This window comes from Anarhichas minor, unplaced genomic scaffold (genome assembly GCF_050575085.1).
Source record: "Anarhichas minor isolate MPS153535 unplaced genomic scaffold, ASM5057508v1 ptg000038l, whole genome shotgun sequence".
Taxonomy (NCBI): domain Eukaryota; kingdom Metazoa; phylum Chordata; class Actinopteri; order Perciformes; family Anarhichadidae; genus Anarhichas; species Anarhichas minor.
In genome coordinates, this window is record NW_027466484.1 from 1,454,660 (window position 1) to 1,481,022 (window position 26,363).

A 26,363-nucleotide genomic window follows, 5' to 3' on the forward strand; every position below is an offset into this window, starting at 1 on the left:
CATCCTTACATCTACACCCGACCCCGAGTGGAGTCGTCTGCAGCGACGCTGAAAGGTTTCTCCGTGCCGCTGATGTCTCTGCTCTCTGTGTTTAACTCTCTGTAGTCCAACAGGCTGAGCAAGGCACCAGCGCTGCCTGGAGTTGAGGGTTTGATTCCCACCGGAGCCTCCAGTCCCACGATGACTTATTTTGTGTGAAAGATGTTGTCAGTTTAAAACGCTTCAGGCGACAGTTTGCATCTTCAATGGATTTATTTTTTATTAAAACATTGACCAATATACTGTATTTTGTTTGTGCATTGGTGGTGTTTCCTCTTCTGTGATTAGATATATTAAATATAGATATATTAAATATAGATATATTAAAAAGGTGTCTGGACATTTGCTGAAAATATGAATATATCAACCAAGCAAAATAAACACATTATCCTCGCTGCCAAACTTAAAAACTTGAATGAAAACTTTTTACCGTTTTGTTTATAATCTCAACTGAATCGTCCTGTTCACCAGCAGCTTGTCTTCACACAATCTGGAAGCACTTAAGTCATTTATTCTTTGTAGATATGTAACCAACAGTCATCTGTACTGGCTTTTTTTGGAAAACACACATAAACAGACTTTATCATGTCACCGAGCGCAAAAAGAGAAATATGAAGCACTGATTTCGTGTCATTCTGTCGTGACAGTGTTCTTCTATCGTTCTTCACTGAGATAACCGCTCTGTGATAAACTTGTGATTTGAATACTCGGTGGTTTGGTTTGCAAATAAACTCCAAACCGAAATGTAGCTGTTGAGTTAGATCACTCAGTAATCAGATAACCCACCAATACAACATTGGCTGAAGCTGTAACTCAGTAAAACATAATCAGTAAAAATGGTTAACAAATAACTGATCTCTTTATATTTATTATTATGATTTATTTTACTGCAGTGGCTTTTAATGACATCTTATTTTTGGTTGATAAGACGACAACGCAATTAAAAGATATTCCTCCACATTAAAGGTAAAAAAATATATGAATAAAATACAATAACCAACAGTTTCTTGCTGTACTTATATTTCTGTCAGAGATGAAATGAGAGTTGATACTTAAATAAAATATCTGAGAACTTACCTCTTTCACTACTGCCTCATGAGTACTTTTACTTTTGTTACTTTAATTACATTTACTGTAACTCTGTCCTATTACTTAACTAATATTTTGAATGCGGGACTTACTCTGCGGTATTGCTACTTTTATTTAATTTGCATACTTCTAAAAAGAACTGTTTAAGTTAAATGTAGTATAAATACATGTGTTGTAGTACCGCCGCATGGCCGCCGGGGACAGCAGAGTCACTGTTTACAGGCAGACCAGCAGCTGGCTACACGAGCTCTTTAGCCCGGTAGCGTGGAGTTGAAACCAGAGACACCGACAGCAAGGAGGTCGCTGTAGTAGTTTTGTTTTTTTGGGGGAAAAGTTACATAAAAGTCGCAGGTGAATCAGCCAAGCTCCGTGTCGTTTACTACAGACTCTGCGGTAACTACTTGTTGATATGAAACAGTCGATTCGTGCGGAAACAACAACATTTAAGCTCGTCGATCTTCTGCATGGTCGCTAGCTAAGCTAACAGTTAGCTTCAGAAGCTACTTGGCTAGCTGGCTTTAGCGAGGAGGTCCAGCCCAAAAAAAAGTTGTTTACCCACGAGCTTTTCGCGACTTTTTTTTTCTCCGGGATAATAGCTCGAGGACCAACTATTCACACTGGATTTAACACCGCTTGCTGTTAGGAAACTAGCAGGATGTCCACGGAGGTCGAGTGTAGCCAGGTTGTTGTTGCCTCCTCGGGTTTGACAGGAGCGGAGGATCAGCAGCAGCAGCAGCAGAAGAAGAAGAAGAACCACAACAAGTCCGAGGGGCCTCCGGAGCCAGAAGAAGAGAAGCCGCTACAGAAGGGCTCCTCTGACAACAACAAGCAGCTAGCGGACGGCCTCGGCTCCTCCGAGACGGACTCGCACAAGAAATGCAAAGAAAACGACAAAGAAAACGACCAAAGCAGCAACGCTGCTGACTCTGCGGTCGAGGCGGTGAAGAGGAAAGTTGTCGAGGCTCCTCCGCCCAAAGTCAACCCGTGGACTAAGAGGACAACGGGCAGGGTGCCGGTCAACCACATCAACAACACCGGCCCTCCAGAGAAAGGTGAGTTTAATTTAAATCAATTTAATTGCCTAAATTGTGACACCCATTATAAGCCGTCCTTGAGCTCCTTGTTTGCAACATTTTGACAGCTTCTCTACACACGAAATCCACGTTTAATGTCCCGTCATTCCTCATCTGTGCTATTTTTAAGGGTTTGAATGAAGCGTGTTTTTCAAACTTGAATGTCAAGAGGTGTTGATGGTCGTCATGTATGCACCATCCCCCCACCTGTGCTCGGATTGCTCCGCGTGCACCACGTGTTGATTGCTACTTTCTTTTCTACCTGTAACTTCTACACACCATCCAGCTCCTCGCGCTGTTTCACCCGCATTTTTGGTTAAATGCAGCACGTGGGGAGGGGGAGAACAATCCGAGAAGCTTAATCGGCCTCGTGTCGGTGCTGTGTTGGTGTTTAAAAACGTGAATAAGCTAAGACAGCCGAGGCTAGCTGCTGCTGTAGAGACACGTTTTGCATGTCCAATGGCCGGGCTTCCTGCAGGTCCTCCCACCAGCCTCCTGCTCTCCAGTGTCACCGGTGAAAGTGTGTGAACGAGGTGGCCGGACAGCTGGACTACGTACAGTAGGCTGGGGTTGTAAACTATTCTGTTTACTTTGGAGGAATCTAATTAGTGTATTTGTGAGGAATGAGTTAATCATTAATTGTTGGAAATGGGGCCCTTAGAAGTGCACAGAGCCCAAATCTGCTAGAGACGAATGTAATACAGAAAACCAAGTCACTATTACTTTAATCGGGAATGATGATAATAAACATTATGTAAGCAGAGTGCTTTACATACAATCAATAGTTGTTGGATTTGTTAAACGACAGAAAATAGTGATAAATGAGCCTCAAAATGTTTTGCCATTTTTGCTTTTTAAATGGCGTTAACAATTGATATATAAATTGTTAATTATGGCTGCAACAGCTGATTAATTTCTAGGTATAAATATCATAAAATAGAGACAAAAATAAAGCCCAATGTGACGTCATCAGACCACCAGTCAAAGAGAACTAAATGTATAAACGGTTTAATATAAAACAAAGAAAATTCTCACAGTTGAAACCAGTAAAAGAGCATTATTGTAATTTCCTCAGAGACTGAGGTGACGTCTTCTAATCGCTTCAAACCAAATATATTCACTTCACCAAGATATAAAACAGAAAACACTCACATTTAAGAAGCTTTTATTGTCATATGCACAATTAATAACGACTTTCTACTAATGTGTCTTTTGCCTTCAACTCTGAACGTCGTTTAGAAGGAAACACGAAGTAGAAGAAATAACTAAAACACTGTTTGAGTTTGAAAGAGGTGAATGTTTATCAGACATGGAGGGTGTAATGGAAGACACTGTTGCATTATGGGAGATGTAGGATACAGTGTTTCTCCAGTATTAACCTTTTCACTTATTTTGAAATCACTTTCAAAAAGTCCCTTTGAACTTAATGGAAGTTTATTTTTCAGATGCAGCACCCCTTTAATATTTGATAAATTTTCTGTATCAAATATTGATACATATTTATTTTCTAGTTATAGAAACTTTATTATCTGTAAAAAAAAAAGTGACATAAATTGTCTGTTAAAACAAATAATACACATTTAAAAGCACCCAGACACGCGTAGAATAAGACAACTATCTGATCAGCTAATTGATCAATCAGCTGATCAGTTCAGCGCCAGTTTAACAGCTGAAAGAAACAAAACTCCACACTTCACACGTAAGAATGTATTGATTTAGACTACTGCTTCATTCTAGTGTGAACATGTGACCTAGCTTTGTTAAACTGTTGGTGAGTGTGTGTCCGAGCTCGGGGTGTCCACAGTGGAGCTATATTAGACTCTGACGAGAGCACCGGCATCGTTTTACAAGAGGAGCTGTACGACGGGCGTCTGCCGGCTCAGTTGATAGAAGTATAAATTTAGGTGCAACTCAACCTGTTTTGCTCAACTTAATTAGTTGATGCGTTTAATATCCGTTTAATATTCGTATTCATGAGAAATGCCCCGTTGTGTCGAGGCAGAGGCCGTTATTGAGGTAAACTAAGGATTAGACCTTTTTTGTTATTATTTGTGTATGTATATATATATGTATATATAATACTGTTTTATTATATATAAAACAGTAGTTTTTCTTTTGTGATCTGGGTGACCGGTCCCCGTTCGTCTCTTATCAATCCCGACCATCCGCTGCAGAGCGATAGGCACTGCCAGTCCGCTGCGGGCCACTCCCAGCATGCAGCTGGCTGTGGAGCTGCATACCGCCGCCGGCTGCACACAAAACACCCTCAACTTGTTCAGTCGCTTTGTGCCCCCCCCCCCCCCCCCCTCCAAGGGGAGGATACTTATAATCACTCTGAGCTGACAGAAAAACTCCCAGCGCTGCAGAGCGTGAACGAGTCGAGGACTTCTCAGCGTCAGCGTTGAGCAACCTGCTCGCTGGAGGGGGGGGGGGTTGATTTAGAAAGGGGGATTTAAAATGTCAAGTGTGATGATGTCGCTGTTTGATTCTGTATCTGCAGATCAACAGAACACCCTGAAAGTCGTACGTGCCAGCAAGCCAAGAACGAGAAAGTCCAGCAAGGTAAACGGCTCTTTACTTTTTCTGTTTTATCTGAAACAAAAGGAGTCTGAACACTGCAGATGTTTGATTCCATTAATACATCTTACATAATTAAACCCAAAACAACACTGAATATCAGCACACGTTGCTGCTATTATCTGTTGTTTAATGTCTCATCTTGAGCGTACATTTATGTTTTAATTCAGGTTTTGGTTAAACTAATAATAAGTCGTACGTGATGGCGTTCCCGGCTCTCACCTGTAGATAAACCGACATGTTGGCGTCTCTTCTTCCAGGCAGCGACATGCAGGATGTGAAGCTGACAGCTGCTTTAAGTTGGCTCTTCTGTTTGCTGAACTCGTTTTTCCACTAGTTGTTTAATATTAATTGTTTGAAGAGGAACTGACGAGTATTAACAATGTCTGAGTCGCATACCGCCGCCGGATGCACATGAACACAGAATATTGTTGTGAGGATCTGAGTGAATCAGCTCTGTGGCTCTTTCATGCTCTAGTTTAAGTACTTTGTGGTACTTTTTAATGTGACTTTATTAATGTTAACTTTCAAACAGAAAGTGGATTCTAGCAGGAACTGTTATTTTTGATAAAGATATTATGTCACATATGAGACCAACTGTGAAACATAAACTGTCTGAACTAGTTTGTTTGGTGTTAAATATTGATTTATCACCCAGTCCTCTCTAAGGGGGATTTTATTGTACAAGATGTTTCATCTAATTCCACTTTAAATTGTCAGTATGTGACAGTTTAAGATTATTATACATTTTTTAAATGAAGTTGTAAATTTTTCTCTTTCCTGCTAACGGTTTCACATCATTCCTGAAGGTGGTGGAGTTACTAAAATATGCAGCAATAGCCGCCAAATACGCTGAAGAAGAAGAAGAGTTAGTTTGTAAACTGGGATCCAAACAATGTAATATTTACAACACATAAAAATGAAAAACACTGTATGAAACTAATTCAACACATTAGTTGGAGCCCAGAAATACAAACAGTGAAAGTAAACCGAAACTCCACAGAGCAGCTGCAAATCAAGTGTTATATAATAGTTAAAAACACAGAATTTAAGCATGTAAAGGCCTTTACACACCGGGGACGTGGCAAAAAACACAACAACACGAAAATGTGAAGTATTTCTCTGTGAATATTATGTCTTAGGCTTTTATTGTGAAAATTAAGAAGGGAAGGAGTTGATCTGGTTTGCGCTGCCTTTTGTTAAGGTTGAAAGGAGTAATACCGTTTGACAATTTAGGCGCAACTCTGCCTGTTTTGCTCAACTTCATTGGTTGATGCAATTACGACCGTTTTATTCATGCACAACACCCCGTTGTGTCGAGGCAGAGGAAGTTATTGATGTCAATTTAGCTTCAGTTTTTGGGTTGGAAATTAAGGATTAGACCTTTTTAAATTTTTGTGTGTATAAATATAAATATAAATTCCATCAGGTATAAATGTCTTTTTCCTACATATATTTTAAAGAGCCTGTATTACTAAGAATACAACTAAATACAAAACCTCTCTTTTTATACATGCACTTAAATAATGTCATTTAAGAAGAAAAAAGGATCGTCAACATCACTGACTTTGTGTATCATATTTCACTAATATTTCACTAATAACTTGTCCCACCACAGAAGAAGTACAGCTGCAGTAGAAAGCTGATTTAAACATCAGTGCTGCGGCTCTTCACTCCCTGTGCAGCTCCGACCCTCGTCCGTCTAACCTTGAGCTGCTATCAGGCTGTCCAAATGTTCAACATTCTCAGAGGTGGAAACTCTGCCAGTTTATCGTCCTCGTTTGTTTCCCGACAGTCGGCGCAGTGACCTCCTCCTCCCCGCCGGCCTCGACCAGAAGGGAACTTCAAATGTTACAATAATCAGAATGAGTCCAGCTGACTTGTGAAATGATCGTTCCTTGTTGTTGATGTTTGTTTCTCTCTCAATGTTTTACAGTCCGGTGACTTCAGTGATATCACAAACTGGCCCACGCCTGGTGAGCTGGCCAAAGAGGTACGTGTGCGTGTGTGCGTGTGCGTGTGTATACGTGTGTGTTAAATTAAACATTAAAGACAACAACTTGTGCTTCAGTGTTTTCTGCTGCTTTTAATGAACCGACTGGTCTGATTACAGATTAAGAGCTTTTTCTTATAAGTTTTCCGGATGTGGTGCATCAAACCTTTTGAGTCCAAATTTTAGACGATAAATGATTTCACGTTCTTTATAACGTTCCAGGTCTTCTTGAAGTTGTAAAAATGCATCAAAGAGAAGTTAAATTGTTTAAAACGCTGTCCTGTGTCCAGGAGAGCCTGAAGAATATTCTCTTTTGACTAAAATAAAAAGTCTCTTTGTCTTTTTGTCGTCACGTTTTCAGGTCTCAATAACCGGCCCTCAAGTCGAGATAAAAATAGTGAAACTTTTAGAATGCGGCTAGAAAACCAAAATGTAAAAGTCATTGCTGGACCCAAAAAAAAAAGCGTGACAGTAAAGAGCCATTGGAGCACGTGAACCCCTTAAAATGAAGCAGAGAAACACTTGAGACCTTCATAACCGGAATTATGTGTAAAATTGTATGAATGTTTAATCTGCGCATCAAGAACTAGAACTCAAACCTAAAATGTGTGCCAAAGAACACAGAACAAACGGAAGCAAACCGAATTCAAGCGTGTGAGGATAAACTTGACGTTTCACCTGTAGAATTTATTAAACATCCGGTCTCTCCGTCTCCCAGCAGCAGCAAAATGTCCTCAACAACAACGGGAAGAAGCCGGCCTCGTCCTCGCGCAGAGAGAAGGAGAAGGAGGGGGATCAGATGGAGGGGAAGTCGGAGAGCAGCCACGACGGAGGAGAGAGCAAAGAGAACCAGGAGGCTCAGCCCGACCCGCTGGGGGAGCTGCCCAAAGACGGGGAGTCCAAGGCGGGACAGGACGCCAAGAACGCCGCCCTGAAGAAGAGGGGAGGCGAGGGTGAGGACTGTTTCTCTCTCATATTATATATTATATATATACATCATGTTATTCAGCACATTAAACAGCATCCTTTCTAAAGGAGTAGTGGTTGTAGTAGCTTCAGATCAACATTTGAACGATGCATTTCTTCTTCTCTCCTGTGAAATGATTCATCTTCATATCATCGAATCGTTTTTTAAATGTTAAGAATCCGCTTAACTTGGAGATGAACGCTTTCTCTGTGTTCTGCATCCTTGATTGCTGCGTAGAGGGAGCATGAAGCGTATTGATCACATTGGTTGGTGCATGTTCTGCTCTGATAATCTCATGTGTTGCCCTTCATCTGATTCGCTTCTACCTTTTTAATAAACTACATTTAAATAAAAGAAATGACCAGAAAGCGATCTTTATGGAGGCTTATAAGAGACCACACCACTTCATCAGCTCTTCATCAGCTCTTCATCAGCTCTTCATCAGCTCCAGAGTGTCTAAACCGGAGAGTTTTGTTCCAAAATTAGATGAAATCATCCATCATAGATCCACATTTTCAGTTTATCAACATGATGAGGTGCTCTTTGACGGAAACAAGTCCTTTTTAAAAAACATTATTTTGAGTTTTATGTCCGAATGAGTGTTTGGAAGCTGACTAACCGGTCGATCTTTATTTTAGAGACGCACGTTGATTTATTTTTATTTCAAACTGGATTTCCAGCATTTCTTTCCCTTCATTTTTGGAACAAAACTCTTCCCGCTCTGTTTTTCGGTGTGCAATCATCGCTAGGTAACAAACGTAAGTGGGTTTCTCTGCCGATGGAGGACGCGTCACGGGACGACGGCGGCAAGACGTCTGGCAGGGGTCCGGACACGGAGCCCACCAGCGACGCGCACGACCCGGCGTCGCCCAATCACACACTCCATAATAACAGGGCGCATGATAGCAGCAGGAGTAAGTGGTCTTCTGTTCACGCACGTCAGTCTCTGTTGTGCTTCTTCACTCGCTGGTTTTGGGTGTTTGCTCACCTCGTCTGTCTGTCCAGTGTCTTCATACTAACGCTTATCTACGGTGGCGAATTTGGGCTATTGTAGTTAAAAAAGTGGGGTAATATTCAGAGAGAAAAATCCGAATTTTTGCGAGATTACAGTCCTAAATTTACAAGAAAAAACCTCTATTCTCTGAGATTAGTTAGTCTTCAATTTGCTCAAAAAATATCCGAAATTCTGAGATTAAGATCAAATTTACAGGCATTGTGTTCATGAAATAACCCGGAAAAAAACGTTAAAGAATAAGCGTATATGTATCTTTCAGGACCCTGGAAGATGCCGTCATTACGATAAGAATACAACTTTAGTAGCAACGAGACGACGGTGGCGTCGGTTGTCGGATGCAAAGTGAAGATTTTTCTTCTAAATTTACAAGTTAAATCTTAGCTATTTCTCTGAATGTTACCTCCTTCCCCGGCTCCGTAATTCATCTGTTTTTCTACCTGCGATACATCTGCGTACACCGCAGAGTGAATGCGTAGAAATGAGTTCCCTGTGTTTAACTTTTAATACTTTGTTTGTATCGAGCTCTTAGAATTCTTCTGCTCTTTAGAATTCATCAGGTGTTCATCAGACTTTCTAGTTTGGGATGAACTACGTGAGATATGTGACATATGTGACGGAGCTCTTCATGTTTTCTTGATGTCAGGTTGGAGAAGAGAGCCGCGGGACTTTGTGGACGATACTGCCAGCGTCCGGAGTGATGGCGGGAGCGTTCGCGGAGGAATACGAGGCCGAGGGAAAGGTCGAGGTCGCGGGAGAGGACGTGGACGAGGTAGTTTTTAGTTCTTTTACACCGGATACTCGCACCTATAAAATACACGTGTTGTGTTTCTACTTAAAACATCTCAGGGTCTAGATGTGGCGCTCGTCTCTTATTCACTAAATGTTTCTCACGCTTCTCCTTCAGGCCGCTACGAACACTCTCAGAGCTTCCGGGACTCTCCGTCGTCTGACGGCTCCGTTCAGGCCAACAACATGGTTTACTACTACGACGACGGCGGCAGCAAGGGCCAGATGTACTCGGTGGACGAAAAGCTTCTTAAAGATTACATCAAACGTCAGATGTGAGTATTCGACAACTACTGTGATTGGCAGCTTTGGGCCTGGAAGGTTTCTCCACTAGAATAAGAGTTTACCTCACAGAACGTCCAGATCGACTCAACGATACCCACAAACCAGCCAGTAATCGTAACGAGACATTCATATCGTTCATCTTCTACTAAGATGCTTTAATGGCTGCAGGTTGAGAACAAGAGTGAATGAAGAATCAGTGACGCAGTTTATTGTCATTTCCATCTGTTGTGTTTACAATTCAACAAGGTAAATCTTTGCTTGTGCAGTCTTCGTATCGATGATAATACTTTTGAGTGTGTTTTTGTACACACTGTGTGTGCATGTATGCATTAAAGGGACCATCACAGGAATCCACCTCTCTAAGAAAATAGGGCTATAGCCTTAATACTGAAACTATTTCTTCCATTTGAATGTAACTTCAAATGTTTAGATTTAGTCGAGCATCAACCAGCTAGTAATAATATATTTAATGGTAATCGAAACCCTCAGATGTGACGGAAAGCTTCTTCAGACACATTTCAACGCGCTCAGACGAGATCAAAGTGGAAACCACCTTTTTAAAAGGTTTTATTTTATTTGTATTTAACCTTTACTTCTCCGGAATAATAGATAACAGAGACGACAGACTTACAACAAACCAGCAGATTGCATCAACCAGAGAGTGACCGTTCAGTGACAGTTCAAGTGCATTCAGTGCTCAAACGATCCTTAATCCTCTTCTAAAGATCTTACGTTCTTGTAAAATAATCTAGTTCATAAAACGTCACCATATTCAATGTTTTCATTATCGCAGAATTAGTTTATATTATAAAAACTGAGTTGTTGTTTGTAAAACTCTCAATATGATGTTTAAAAGGCAGATATTCATAAGTTGAGACTCAAAACAGGTGAAGGTTCTTCTGAGCGTCCGAATGACCGACGAGCAGTGAACGCAGCACGTGTGCTCGGTGGAGCTCCTCCGGGTGCGTTGTGTCCTGCAGGGGGCAGCGTTCACTCTGTCTCTGACTGACAGCTCTGGCCTCATTTCAGAGAAGTGGACTCCTAAATATAGACCGAGTGCTTCGGAGGGGACAGGATGAATTATATGCTGCACTGAGCGAGGAAATGTAGAAAAAAGAGAAGAAAATACAGTGTTTCAGGGAGGAGGGTGAAGGGAACGAGGGAGGGAGGGAGGGAGGGAGGGACATTCTTGTCTTCTCCTCTCTCGTCTCCCTCAGCGTTATTCAGACTGCTCACTCAGCCGGCGTTACTCCACATGAACCAACGACAGCCCACCGCCTGCAGGCTGATCTCCGTGTGTGTGTGTGTGTGTGTGAGAGAGAGAGAGACTGTGTGTGAGAGTGACTTTAAGTGCTGTAACTTGGAGAGTCGGAGAGCTTCTCCCATCCACAGATCTGGTTTTCCGGTCAGAAACTTCTACATTTATTGTGACTCACGAGAACATTTAGAAGAATTATAAAGTGACCGTTTCACAAAAATAAATAACAAACGTGTCATAAATTACACAAAACAATACTGAAATGTGTCTGTAGCATCACATCGCACCACTGCCACTCCTGCTTTGTATTTTTTTTAAATGGAAATTAAATTTAAAATAAAAAAGAGGAGCAAAAAAAACTCCAACATTTAGATGTAATTTTGACTTTACTGCACTTTAAAAAACAAAATAAGTGGTTTATAAACTAGGACAGATGCTATTTTGGTTACATTTTACCATATATAATATTATATTACTACATTTCACCTGTATTAAACTTTCCCCTCTTTATCTGAACTTAAGTTCTTTTATGGAAATAATAAATGTATATTTCTCAAAGTAAGATGTCAAAAAAGTAACTCAAAATGACATTTTTACATTTGTTTTAAGCAGTGTGATCCTGATTAACTGTCTTATTAGTTGGTCACTACCTCTCATTGTGCTCCTCTTCCAGTGAATACTACTTCAGCCTCCACAACCTGGAGCGAGACTTCTTCCTGAGGAGGAAGATGGACGTGCAGGGCTTCCTCCCCATCTCCCTCATCGCCAGCTTCCACAGAGTTCAGGCCCTCACCATGGATATCAGCCTCATCATGGAGGTGTGTGTGTGTGTGTGTGTGTGTGTGTGTGTGTGTGTGTGTGTGTGTGTGTGTGTGTGTGTGTGTGTGTGTGTGTGTGTGTGTGTGTGTGTGTGTGTGTGTGTGTGTGTGTGTGTGTGTGTGTGTGTGTGTGTGTGTGTGTGTCCTTTGCACATCTGCAGCTGCTCATCCGATCTACTTCATACTTGCTATCTGTAAGTGTTCAGTACAGTGTTAATAAACAGGCGAGGAGCCTTAAAGCTTAGTTTATACTCGCTGGAGCGCGCTTTACAAACGGTTTTAAAAATGTACATTTGAGTAAATATTTCGGCTGTCAAGTCAAATAGTTCACAGTCTATTTAACTCTTGTTTCTTTATTATGCAATTAATACTTCTTTCTTCACAGGGCTCGTATAAAGGCCATAAAGAAGTCAATGAATATGATATATGAGTTTACAGTTAATCGTCGTCGTTTGAAGCTGATTCATGGCGTTTTACCGGTTACACTTCATGTCGTCTTGCTTCTTCACAGTACATTATGTTTCTACGCCTTCTGGCGTTACGGAGAATATTTAACAAAAATGAGCATTAATGCCTTTTGGCGCTACGCTGCCATGTGGAGAGTTTACACAAATCCAGACTCCAGTGAGGCAGGTTCAGAATTCAGAGAAGTCGTCTGTTCCCGGCAAATACAGGAAAAATATCGGTCGGTGACGTGTCTGTTCTTTTTCTCTCCATGTCCTTATAAATAAACAATCTATGAGCTTCTTATTAATTATTAAAAGTCACTAACGCATACAGTACAGTGAGCGCTGCATGCGTATGCCTTTCGCCTGATGTTTGATGATGTAAAATAAGTAAAATGACGGGTAATTTTTGATTTTGACGGTATTTTTACAACAAGTCTGAAACCCAACCAGTGAAGTCAATGAGCACGAGCCAATCGGACGCAGAGATGGGCGGGTCAACGTGTTTTTACTTTTAATGAATCTAATGAATAAACATCTCCAGGCGCTGAAGAGCAGCAAAGAGGTGGAGCTGGTGGACAACAAGGTTCGCTGTAAAATTGACCCGGAGCGCTGGCCCATCCCGACCCCTCCCGTCGTGGGTTCCCCCCGGACCGACTTCTCCCAGCTCATCAACTGTCCCGAGTTTGTTCCCCGACAGACCCTCAGCTCCACAAACTCAGGTCAGTGTTGAACTCTTCTTCTGCTTCAGAAAGAGATAGCTTTTCTTCCTCTGAGCCATAGAGCTCCATTAAAAACACACCGTGAGCCTCACTGTCGTTTATTTTGACTCACAAGAGCACCACATGTGGATTCCTCCACCGCTTTAATCACGTTTATTGTTCAAAGACAGTTTTAAGATCTTTTTCAGTCTCTCGCCACGTCCTGTAGCTTTAAATGAGAGCCGACATTAATGCTGTGTTGGACGATGTCTAATGGTGTGATGTGTCGGGGGGGCCCTTCAGCTTCATCGCCCGAGAAGGAGAAGACTCCTCCTGAGTGTGACGAGCCTCAGGACTCGGCTGAACCCATCGGCTCCTCCAGCCAGGAGGCTCTGCCAGCCAAAGACGCCGACGTCTGGATCCAGGTGGAGAAACGCCACCGACAGCCCCCCGGAAAGGTACCGAGTCCAAATCCCCGTAAAGTCTTTCAACCGTTCCTCATCCCTTTCCGTCATCTCATCACGTCTTCTTCATGTCCTCCGTCCTCTTCGTCTCTGTGTACATGCGGCAGCAAGCTGCTGCTGCTGCTGATGTGTGTGTTGTCGCCTCTTCTCTTCCCTCAGCGCTTCAACCCGACCTCTTCCTCTCTGCAGTTGAGTTCTTCCTCCTCTCACTTTGAGTTTTACTTTATTTCATCATCACTTCTTCTCCTCCTCCGGCCCGTTCGTCTCCTCCTTCATGTCGTGTCTCATATTTACTGACACACTTTTCTGGTGCAGTAATATTGTTCGTTGTTAATTTATCGTAGCTAAGTGGCACACGATTCGGGATTTTCAATATATCTTCTCGTAGCAACGAAGAAGACAATTCCCAATTATATATTTAAGATATTTATATTTAATTAAAGGGACAGAGCACATTAATAGACGTTGTTGTAATCGTGAAAAAGTGATGACTGATGTTAAAAAGCCAACAAAAAAATGAATGTAACGGTATTGAAATAGGATATTTTGTGATATTGTGTGTATATATAAGTAATAAGTATATATATATATATATATATATATATATATATATATATATATATATATATATATATATATATATATGTTTTTTTTAATAATACTATTTACAAAAGTTGTAAAGATATCAATGTAAAGTAATGATATCGTGTATAGAATGTTAAGTACTTTTAAAACACAGAAGTGTACAAAACCCATTCATCAAAATATGTGATATTATTAAATTATACCAAACTACTGAAACAGCGTCTCTGAAAATTCCAGGAATTCCAGATTTTAAACGACTACAAGTTGCATCTTTTCCTGCAGTTGAGATAAAACCGTCCTGTTGGGTTTGTTGGTTGTAAAGTTATAAAGTTTATTCTTATAAACTAGCTCAGTGTTCGGACAGACGTGAGAGTTTAAATCAATCTTCTCGGCAAAGAAAACGACTCGGCATATTCCCCAACACGCTCCTTTAAACTCTCCATGTCGTCACCCCGTCCTGTAGCTTCGTGCTCCTCGTGGTCGGTCATTAAATGTCCCTGACTGTGTCGTCCAGGAGCGCAGCGATGCTTCTCCACGCGGCCACCCGGCTGCTCATCAGGCCGCTCCCGACCAGGAGGAGCTGGACTTCCTCTTCGATGAAGAGATGGAGCAGATGGCGCCGAGGAAGAACAAGTTCACCGATTGGTCGGATGACGACGACTCCGACTACGAGCTGGACGACCAGGACGTCAACAAGATCCTCATCGTCACGCAGACCCCTCCTCATTTGCGCAAGCACCCCGGCGGCGACCGGACGGGAAACCACGAGTCCCGGGCCAAGCTGACCACCGACCTCGCCAAAGCCATCAACGACGGGCTGTTCTACTACGAGACGGACCTGTGGAAGGGAGAGGAGACGGTCGAGTGCAGCAAGGTAAGAAACAAACATGGAGGAACGATGACTAACGTTGGATTAGAACTCTGACATGTGCTCGGTTAGAAGTATAAAGGTAAACACTTAAACTGACTCATGAAGAGCAAAACAATCATTTCTGTTGGGTGAGAAAAAGAGGGAGAGTAATGAGTGCCTGAGCGAAAATGGAGGGTTCTTTGTTGATGTTCAACATTCGTTAAACGTGATTCACTTCCTGTTATTGAATGGGCTGCCATGACGTCACCCTCAGTGGGTCAAAGGGCTCAAACACACACGACGGTCTTCATCTCTATTTCACAGTTTGAGGCCAAAACACGTCCAGAAAACTTGGATTTTTATGACTCTTGCGTCGGCGCAGTCGTTTTCACAACACTGATCAGAGATCTTTAAACTTTGTGGCAGCAGGAGGATTGTAGAGAAGATATTCTCTTGAGATCATCTGTAGTTTAAACTCAAGACTCAAAATCTCACCTCAGATATTTGCACTGATTTCACAATTCTGTTAAACTTTTATCCACAATTTATCCCCTAAACTTTAACTTCTTGTTATTTCACAGGTTTTCACTCAAGGTGTCCGTTTTGTGCTTTGAGATATTTTACACATTGCATCGCTGCCACAACGTCACTTTGACACATAAATAAAATCAATAACAGTGTTTTTCATAAAGACACACATGTTGCTCTGGTGTTGAAATGTAGAGTTTAGCCTCTGAAACACTTTGACATGAAGACTTCTTGACAGAGCTGTTGAATGTCTCGCTGTGCAGAGGAACAGAAATAAAGTCCTATTTATCGCCCACTGTACGAGCTGCCAGACCACATGAGTCCCACAGACCGGTGATCTGCTCCGTCTGCAGAAACACGTCTATGTTACACAACGTTGTGCAATCTGGATCGATATTAATCGACAGATTAACAAACATTTTCTTCATCTTGTTCCTTCTGATTGGAGAAAATGTCCTGAGAGTTCACCAGTAGTTGAAGTGTGAAGTCAAAGTTGAAGAATATTTAAGTTTTAAGGTATTTTTCGTGAAATAAACCAGCTGATTGTTGATTTCAGTATTTGAAGAGATTTTACTTTAGAGATTAAGCTGATTATTGTGCAACAACACTAGAGTTTTATTAATCAGAACATTTGTATTAAAATTATTAGTTTTACACAAAAATACATAATATTTATACAGCGTATTGTGTGTTTTACAAGTTGTATTTTAATACAAACTATAGCCTAAAGAAGAGAAACACACGTTGTCCCTCTGAAATGAAATAAAGTTAATAAATCAAGCTGCCAGTGCTTCAAAACTGCACAGTCGGCAGGATTTAGTAAATACCATCCGCACTGATAAAATGAACATTGTGTAAATGCTGAAACCCCAAAACATTTAAAGGCAATTCATTAAATAACTTTATTTATTTTTTGGTTGTTGACGTTTTGTTGTCAGCTCAAAGGTCGCCATTGATGTCGCCACATGTGGGAAATGTCGCGTCTGAACACACACACACACACACACACACACACACACACACACACACACACACACACACACAAGAAGGTCACCTGGGTTTTTTTATTTTCTGACGCCGACGTGTAAAGTTCAAAGTACGCTGCACATCTGCTGCGTGTCGCACGCCGGCACAGCACGTAGACTCACCGCCGTGTTATCGGTGTAAACAGCCCGTAACTCAGAGGCTGGAATGATGACGATTATATCACCAGTAATGCTTCTTTCATCTCCGTTAGTTTAAAACATTATTTTACAACACGGCATGAAATCCAGATAATGAAGAAGTTTGTCAAGAGAGGCGAGAGGTCATGAGATTATTCAATGAACATTCCCTCAAACCAAAACAAATTAAACTAAACTAACTTAATTCAGAAAGAAACGACAAAAGTAATGACACAAAATGAGCAAGAAATCAGACGACAACTATCCAATAACACCAAAGAAAAATGTCGGGGGAAAATGGTCTCCAACAATTAAAATAAAGGAAAACATCTTTTTATTTGTTTGAAATTACATTGTTTATTTTTTTGTATTTCTCACCACCTACCCGTAATTAAGTTGAAGTGCCTTTACAGAGAACTTTATTAAAGTATGATTACATAATTAGAATTAAATGAAAAGTGGTCATTGTAAACTTAACTCTAACTGTTAAACCTGTGTTTTGTGTAGTACAATAAGTTGTTGTATTTTTACCTGTGGTCTCCAGCAGGAAGTGGAGAACTTCAAGAAGCTGAACGTCATCAGTCAAGACGAGTTTGAAACTCTGACCCCCAAAGTGCCGGCTGACCCGGAACAGGAAGTCCCGCCTCCTCTCATGCCAGGTGAGCTTCATGTTTGCTGCCTTTGATATATTTCAACATCTATCAAACTCCATTATAACCACCTTTGTGAGGAATATGTGCATTAGTATACTTACATTCAATATATGGATTAAAAACAAACAACAAGACTGATGGAGTAAGTCTTGTTGTTGCTTTGCTTTTAAATATGAATGAAGTGTTTCTATTGTGTGTAAACAACGTTTTCTCTCAGTGGACAGCGGAGCAGAGTTGGCCCGCTCTCTGCCTACAACGGTCCCAGAGTCGCCCGTCGCGCTCCAACCCCGAACCCCCCGAACGCCTCACACCCCCGGACGCCAGGACCCCAACAAGACGCCACGCTTCTATCCCGTCATGAAGGAGAGCGGCACCATCGATGGACAGGTGAGTGCAGGGCAAGAGACGCTGGCTCATGTCGGACTGATTACAGAAGTAATCAACAGATCAACATCCGGTTATCAGGTCTCTAGTGTGAAAGAAGAAGTTACTTAGAGGTCTCAGTGTAGTCCTGGTCCTCTATAGGATCAGTAAAGAGACCATCAGAGAGAAGATGGTCTGTTTCTATAGAGTTATTCTTGATGCTCGTCATCGGAGCCACCGGGTCGGATTCTGGTGAAACCAGATGAACTCATGCAGGTTCACCAGAAACTCCTTCAGCTCAGACTCCAGCAGAGACCGGTCCACCAGGGACAGACCCAGATCCTCCAGCAGAGACCGGTCCACCGTGGACAGACCCAGATCCTCCAGCAGAGACCGGTCCACCGTGGACAGACCCAGATCCTCCAGCAGAGACCGGTCCACCGTGGACAGACCCAGATCCTCCAGCAGAGACCGGTCCACCGTGGACAGACCCAGATCCTCCAGCAGAGACCGGTCCACCGTGGACAGACCCAGTTTAAATACACAGCGATTCCCGGTTTAAGGCTTGCCGACATCTCACTATCTAATTTGAATGTTAGTTTTTGTTTGTGCAGTTATTGACCTCAGACTCTAGACTGGAAAAGCTCTCTTTGCATTTTACGACTGGCAGCCGCTGCCGACCTGTTCTCTGTTTTGCATGTACCTGTTTACATAGTTGTTAAACACAAACAACTGTTGCAAATACTTCTCTGTTTTCACGAGCATCAAATGGAGTTCACAGGCCTCTTTTCACCTGATGCCATCTCTGAGGTGTCCACTTACAAGAGGAGACAACAATGCCTTAAAAATATCACTCAGATTGTGGGAAACAACCTAATTATAACAAACCATCAGTTGTGCAAACTCGACTCGACTTAAATGCCAGTATGCCAGTTATCAGGGACATTCTGTAGCTAAAAGGTGAGAGGTTAATCTCGGTCCTCTCCTGGTGAAACAGCTCTTTGTAACATGAATCTGTTGTTGTGGTTTCCTGTCGCAGACGCCGAGGAAGAAGAAGACCCGCCACAGTTCCAACCCTCCTCAGGAAGCCCACATCGGCTGGGTGATGGACTCTCGTGAGCACCGGCCGCGCTCTGCGTCCATCAGGTCTGGTTTTCCTTCATGACTGTAAAGATGCTGCTTTTCACTTGATGTTTCAGTTATAAACTGGGAAGAAGAAGAAGAACAATAACGGATCACTTCCTTCTTTAACTGTTTAACCTTTAGTCACTTCTCTCCACAAATGGTATTAGTTACAAATGATTTTAGCCCCGAGTCATTTAATGTGAAGTTCTGCAAGTAAAGACAAGATATCTTCCCTTTTCCTCCATAACACAGCCGCACGGTGCACAGTTTGTAAAAGCAATTAATAGACGGGAATCACTCGATAAGAAGATAAAAATAATTTAAGTTAGTCTTAAAGATCTCTGCATTCCTTCTCTTGTGGCGATAAGCGGTAACTGCAGGTACGTTTTGGGATCTAATGGTTTCGTTTCCCAGTCATTTCCACGTTTCCCATTTCCTTGTTTATGTAAGCTGTGGTGCAATGCATGCTGGGAGCGTAGCGGTGCGCTTTGACAGAGGTTTGGGCTACTTTAGGGACATCCAGTGCGACTCGCTTCCTCTGGTTGTAGACTACAGGGTATAAAAGGGCTTAATTGATACAGTAAATACAAATATGCCTCAATGGGATTAGATAGATTTTAATAGGAGCTGTCGCTCAAACATCTTCTCTCCTCCAACTACAGTAGCTCCAACGCCTCCCCGTCAGAAGGAGCTCCGCTGTCGGGAAGTTACGGCTGCACCCCCCACTCTCTGCCCAAATTCTGGCATCCATCCCACGAGCTGCTGAGGGACAACGGCTTCACTCAGCAGGGATACCACAAGTACCTGCGACGGTGCCTCAACGGTACGGAGGGCAGGTTCACCCACATGTATTAGATGGATTGTACAGATGTTCGCAATCGCAAAGATCGTCTTTCGTGCTCTCTGGTGACGGAGTCGATGCTTTTTGTTTCGTTCCAGAGAGGAAACGGTTGGGCATCGGTCAGTCTCAGGAGATGAACACTCTGTTCAGGTTCTGGTCCTTCTTCCTGAGGGACAACTTCAACAGGAAGATGTATGAGGAGTTCAAACTGCGTGCGCTGGAAGATGCCAAAGACAACTACAGGTGAGGAGGACATCAGGTGTTTAACGATGTCTCTAACATTTATGCATGTCTAAAATCGACTAGACCTATGTTATATATATTGTACTCTGTTATCAAAACAGATCTGTAATTGTATTCAGTGAGTCAAACTTTATTAGTTTAGCACCTTTCATACAGGTTAGTGTGGACGGTAGAAACAACAGAAGTTATTCATTAAGTTGAGATCAATGCAAGCAAGACAATAGAATGATGAAGATGGAATAAAAAGCTATAATAACAGTAAGTAAAGTAAGTAAAACAGCGTGAACTAAACGCCAATAAAATAGATGCAACTTACAAATAAGTGAGAAATAAAATAACAGGAAAATAGAATACAAATTTTCAACTTAAATATAATAAGTTGATAAAATACCGTAAATAAATAAATAAAATGTGCTTAATTTGGTTGCTTGTCACTGGTGTCATATCTTTCTATATTTACCCCTTTAGTTGCACTAACTTCTGCCGATGTGTCCGTCAGAATGTGAGGAAGGAAGTCCGTTTACTGTTTGTATTGAATTTAACATAAAAAACACAAGAATTGTGGTGAAATGAGCCATCGAGACAAGTGTCCCTTATCTTTGAGGCCCTACAGAACCTTTCAGCTCTGAAGTCAGTCTCAGGAGGAGATTCATGGGTACAAAGACGTAAAGAGATATCACCGTTTCTTTATGGTTTGACCTGCAAACAGTGCAGAAAGGCTTTTATTTATTCCTCTCTGTTTAACTTGACTTACTGCTGGGCGTCAACAGGGGAGGGGTCTGTGATGTTGTTCTGTTTCTGCCACAAGCGGTTTTATATCAGCTGCCAAACCCACATTCTTGTCTGGATAGTGCTCACACGCCCTGAAACTCTCACTTCAACCAGTCCACTGACACTGTAACAAAACACATCAGCTCGTCTTAATCAAACCGGTCGACCCGTCTGTCTGCTTCCTCCGTCAGCGACATGAACACCGTTAATAATCTGTGAGGTTGTATAAATAGCTGCTACGCCACAGATGAGCTGAAAGGTCACACTTCACAACTTGTTGTCTTGAAGTCGTCGTGGTTCTCACTCTACATGACTGTCTGACTCACACTCTATAGTCACGAGGAATCCCTGATGAGGTCTCCAAACTTTGTTTTGTCTCTAAAAAAAAAAATAACCCTTGTGAGAAGCGACACAGGTGTGGTCGTGCTTGTCGTCGTCACACCTGTTGACATATCGGCCTTTTTCCACACGTCTTTTACAATTTCCCCGATGTAGGTCAGTCACCGTGTTATAGTAACGCAGAGATGAATTATTCTTGTAGAACAGGAAGTTGGCCTCGCACAACGAGATTCTCACATTGGATTTTGGATTATTGCAGAAAATAAACTCTGTGGCAAACAAACGTCTTTGATGTTTGGAGTTTCTTTTCATCAAGTTAATCTGCACAAATGAACACAATCATCAGCAGTAAAAAGCTCACGCTATGCTAAAGGAAGCTCCAGAAACAGCCAGCCAGCTAACGTAACGCATCACATCCCGTCCGTGTAGACACACTTGTCTGTGGTCAGAGTGCAGGTAAATATTAGTTTTCCCCTCTGCAGGTACGGACTGGAGTGTCTCTTCAGATACTACAGCTACGGTTTGGAAAAGAGATTCAGGTTGGATCTGTTCAAGGACTTCCAGGAGGAGACCCTCAAGGACTTTGAGAGAGGTAATTAGAAACAGAACGCAACCAAGTGGTCCTGAACGTCACCTCAACGCTCACCGGCTCACCAGGATTTTCAGAATAAAATAACTGCTCATTGTTACAGTATGGAGACACAAACTTGGTTCACCAATAATGTGATATTTGCATAATCCACTCAAGTTTGAATTGTAGCACAACTTTAATATAAGTTAATAATAATAATGTTTAATAATAAACAACTACCAGACATGATGTAAATAAAAGATAAGTAGCATATACTATTCCCCCCCCCCCCCTCTAAGCCGAATGTGTGGAAAGAGGGAAAAGAAAAATAGGATTAAAGTCGATTTCTCAAACGGTTTCTGCCACCGAGCGACTCGGTGAAGCAGAACGGAGGATCGCCCGTTAAGACTGCAGCAGCCACTTATTTCCAGCCGAGTTATTTCGGTTCATATTCAAACGTGATCTGTCAGGGAGATGAAGCGAAAACTGAAGTTATCCACGGACCAACCGGCACACGTGTGACCACGGTCACAAGCCAGATACTGAGCCCGTGAGTCACAACCGGCTGAGGTTATCAAAGCACTAATTAAGACGCGTACGGCTTCATGTGAGTCCTGTTCTTATCTCAAAGCTATTTCAGTGTTTTATCTGATAAATAAGAAAGCGTTTAGTCAGCTAAAGGGGTGTGGCTTTAGTTTGTTAGACGGAAACGCATCATGTGACGTGTATACTGTATATACACGTATATATCACGGCAGCGGGACATGTCGCTGCCTTTTTACCACACAGTGCACCGTATTTACTCTGACTTCAGAGGGAGAAATGTATGCTTCATATATATCGGGCAAAAGACCCTAAGACCAGACTAAGAAAATGGTTTGTGCTTTGACTCTACTCCCTGCTAACAATCCCACAATGCACTGCGTCACATTTTAAAGATGCTAAATGTGCCGTTGTAGGACTCAATGCACCTCTGAGCCAAAGCACTGCATGCTTCATGCTTATAGAGTGAAAATATATATATATATTTATTTTTCAGTTAACCAGCAGATAGAAGCCTAAAGTACAGTTTATAACTTCTGCTAATTTCTGCTATCTAGCTGTGTGAGATGTAGTTTGATTGTTAATTCATTTATTTCCATTCATTCTTTATTGTAAAACTTTTTAAAAAATAAATTGGTTGTTGGTTTAAACTGTCAAAGTACCGTTCCTCGTTAGCCAACTTGCTAACTAACTAATTTGGCACTGATTTTACAAAGGGAAGAGAAAGTTTCAGAGAAAACTAAATGAGCTGCAGATGATGAAGGTGGTATTTGACAAAGAACTGTGAATTTGTACTAAGTGCGTTGTGCTGTCTGGTCCTCCTGCAGGTCAGCTGTATGGACTTGAGAAGTTCTGGGCCTTCTTGAAATACTCTAAGATGAAGAAACAGCCCATCGACCCGAAGCTGCAGGAACACCTCTCCCAGTTCAAGAACCTGGAGGACTTCAGGGTGGTGGTGAGTCTCCACGTCTCATGAGAACAAAACTGACATGAAGTATCACAGATATGTTTTTAGAAAAGAATCTCCAATTTCTTCAAACTACGTTGGATTGCCTTTAGTTTAAGTTGACAACTGGACAGTTTGGAGTTAATTCTAAGGGTTGTCAAATGTGTTGAAGAAAATGTAGTTCCCGAACTACAGAGATAATCCGGTTCTGCCGATGCCTAAGTGCCTTAAAGCTGCATTCTCTCTAGTGTCCACCAGGGGGCGACTCCTCTGGTTGTATAGAAGTCTATGAGAAAATGACTCTACTTCTCTCTTGATTTATTACCTCAGTAAACATTGTAAACATGAGTTTATGGTCTCAATCTCTAGTTTCAAGTCTTCTTCAATACAGCATGATGTTCGTTTAGTAAATGATGGTCCATTTAGAGTCACACAGACCATAAAGCAGGGGATGCTTTAGGGCGGGGCTACACGGTGATTGACAGGTCTCTACCAGAGACAATACTGCGTCTCTACGTTGCATTCCAAATATGGTCACTTCCTGTTCATTAGCTGCGGAAAAAAACAACATGGCAATGGCCGTAATCCAAGATGGCGACGGCGAAGTCGCCGAACTCCAAGCTTAAAAACTGTCTCTGTAAATGGATACAAAAGTAGATCTGTTTGAATTGATGTGGACAACAGATCAGGGGTCTACAAGCAGGATGTTTTTCTATCATCGTCTGATCTGCCCATCTTCCTGTATTGAACTCTGACCTTTGTGTCCGCAGCCCCCGATGGGAGAGGAGGGAGGCAGGAGGAGACGTCACTCATCCTCGGCTGGGGATGAAGGGAGGCGTCGGCGACATCCTTCCAACACTACCTCAAAGCCCACGCAGGCCTCCAAGTCCTCCACTGCCGCACCGAGCACAGCCAAAGACAACGCCCAGAAGACAGCCGCCGCCGAGGGGAAGAAGGCCGAGTCCGGAGCCGCCAAGAAGGAAAGTGTTGCACCAAATAAATGAAGCTCCCTCCGGTTCAGGTGTGGGTTTGGATAGAAGACATGTAGAGAGAGGCGGCTGCAGCAGCTCTGAGATCAGCGTTTCGCTCTTTTCAGCGGTTTTGGGAATGAAGAGAGGCTGAGTGTGGTCGACTTAATTTTATTGTTTTTTTATCTGTGCATTTCATTTGCAAAGCAAGCAAGCGAGCCGGAATCTGTGCGCCTGGCGGCTCGTATAATGTTTACAACACAAAAAAAAACTAAAACGAAAAAAAAAATGCATTCCTTGCATTTTGCCTTTTTATTCTCTCAGATGCCAAAACTCGACAACACTTTTCTGTTGAGCACAATCTGTAAAGAGCTCTGGTCTGTATGGAGCTCTCCGCCTGTTGAACTGTGACTCTAGTTTGCCAAGATGAGAGATCCTGCAGATTGTCTTGAGTGCCTTATTCTGATTCAGCAGTGAAGACAGGAGCACTGTCGACCCGAGAGACAATAGTCCAAATTTCACTTTTTACAGTCTTCCCAATTCATTACTTGGGGTTTGAACGTGTTTAAAACTGACACCACTTGCAGGTTTAATCTCTTCTTGAGACATAAATATCTTATTTTTCTTTTATCATGACAATCAAGCTGCAGTCATAGATTTGTGAAGGACTGACCCCCGAGGCTGCTGCTCACTAACAGATGTGCCCAGATGTTCAGACCGACGGACATCACAGCTAAACTTATCATGTTTGTTTTTAAATTAACACCTGCAGGAATTATGACAAATTTAAAGTGGGAAGCTTTATTTCAAGTCCCATTTTTACACCCAGAGGTAGTATAATTTATTGTTTTATTCTTGTTTTTATTTTTACTTGATTTGAAATGTGTCTGCTGGAGTTATGGGTGTGAAGCTAGCGTCATTAAACCACAGTATAATTTAGCTTACTTCATATCATGTTTGAGGCTTTGTGCTCTAGAGCGCTTAAATCATTAACTTTCCTTTACTTGATCGATGGACTTAAGAGGTTTTTAGAGTTGAATTTAAAGAAGAAAAAAAAATGTAAATACTATAAAAAATCATTTGCTATTCAATTATTCTTTTTGATTTTAAGAATTGATTTGTTTTATCGGTAGTGTGGTGTTGAGTGTGTTTTAGGATAATGCATGTTAATGCTACAGTCTTGAATTGTAAAATGCAAAAAAAATATAAAATAACAGTTGATTGTATGAACTTGTGTTAGTGTGGTTTGTGCTGCTTTCTCTTCTCTTACTCTGCACATGTTCTTGCTCTGCACATGTTCTCACTCCAGCCAGATGAACTGGTTTCTGTTGTTTACTTGAGGGTGAAATTTATCAGCTGTAGATAAAAAAACAAAATGTCAGATCCAAATCAACTAAACCTTAAATGTGAAAAATGAAGATCATGTGAGCAGACAAGAGGCGTTTTCAGGCCAAAATATTAATAATATAAATGCCATTTCTTTAATTTTAATGATAAATGTTTTACTTAACGTTATATCATTGGTTGCGTTTGGGTTTTTAGCTCACACCTCGTCCATTCCCACAGTGTTGCCCTTTTATTCAGCCGTTATCTAGCTGCTATTTACACACTTTATGTAAACACTTTCTTACAAACTGCTTGTTTACTCTGTTGGAGGGGATAACGGGTGAAATGAATCATACTTAAGAAACAGATATAATCTTCTAGGAAATATTTCCAGAAAGTCTGGTTTGATCACAAGTTCGTGACGGTTTGTGACACTACGGGTCCGATGGAGGGACATAAAGCATCACGTCGCAAAGTAACACGGTTGAAGGCGTGTGTTTTGATGCCTTCACGTGTAATCGTAAACCTCAACTCTTAAGGGAGAAGTGGCTCTGAACGGGACTATCAATTGCTGCTGTGTAATTTCTGTCGTTTTAATATTTTATAATTTTTTTAATTTAAATCTTAGTGTCGCCAAACTAGTGCGAGTTTATAAAACTGAATCCACTAAAATATAAAATGTATACTTTCTAATCTGGCATCATATTTCATTTTCCTCGTTGTTGTACTTTGAAACTGTTTCATGTCACAAAATAATAAATGACAAATGTGTAACCACGGACAGTTAAACTATAAAAATACTATAATGCTAAATGATGCAATGTAATGATTAAACTTTTCAGATCTTTTCAGCCTATCTGATGTAAACACCCATGAAACTGCTCATGCAACAAGTTTTAATTCATGCTCACAGTGAGTCGCTTTTTGATTGTTTTATTTTTAATTAAAGGGCAAAACTAAGATGTAGATGTTTAGAGATGAATAAAATATATACATACTTAGTAAAATAATTTAGTAAAAACAACAAATAATAAATA

At 41.6% G+C, this 26,363-nt stretch overlaps 1 protein-coding gene across 7 annotated transcripts; it reads left to right on the top strand.

Annotated features, from left to right (window-relative positions):
• The first annotated feature begins 1,376 nt into the window (after positions 1-1,376).
• larp1b (La ribonucleoprotein 1B) lies at positions 1,377-25,226 on the top strand. Of its 7 annotated transcripts, none has more exons than XM_076107229.1 (20): positions 1,377-2,180; positions 4,702-4,763; positions 6,715-6,771; positions 7,490-7,724; positions 8,488-8,652; positions 9,397-9,522; positions 9,658-9,814; positions 11,756-11,900; positions 12,891-13,068; positions 13,351-13,505; positions 13,619-13,699; positions 14,560-14,970; positions 17,182-17,296; positions 17,508-17,677; positions 18,693-18,799; positions 19,441-19,601; positions 19,718-19,862; positions 21,455-21,564; positions 22,914-23,041; positions 23,803-25,226. In XM_076107229.1, the coding sequence occupies exons 1-20, from the start codon at positions 1,784-1,786 to the stop codon at positions 24,034-24,036; spliced, it is 3,339 nt and encodes a 1,112-aa protein (XP_075963344.1). In that variant the 5' UTR covers positions 1,377-1,783; the 3' UTR covers positions 24,037-25,226. The 7 variants fall into 7 exon arrangements, with proteins under 7 accessions (XP_075963344.1, XP_075963346.1, XP_075963347.1 ...); XM_076107231.1 differs by having other exon boundaries at positions 17,185-17,296; XM_076107232.1 differs by having other exon boundaries at positions 14,611-14,970.
• Positions 25,227-26,363: the final 1,137 nt, after the last annotated feature.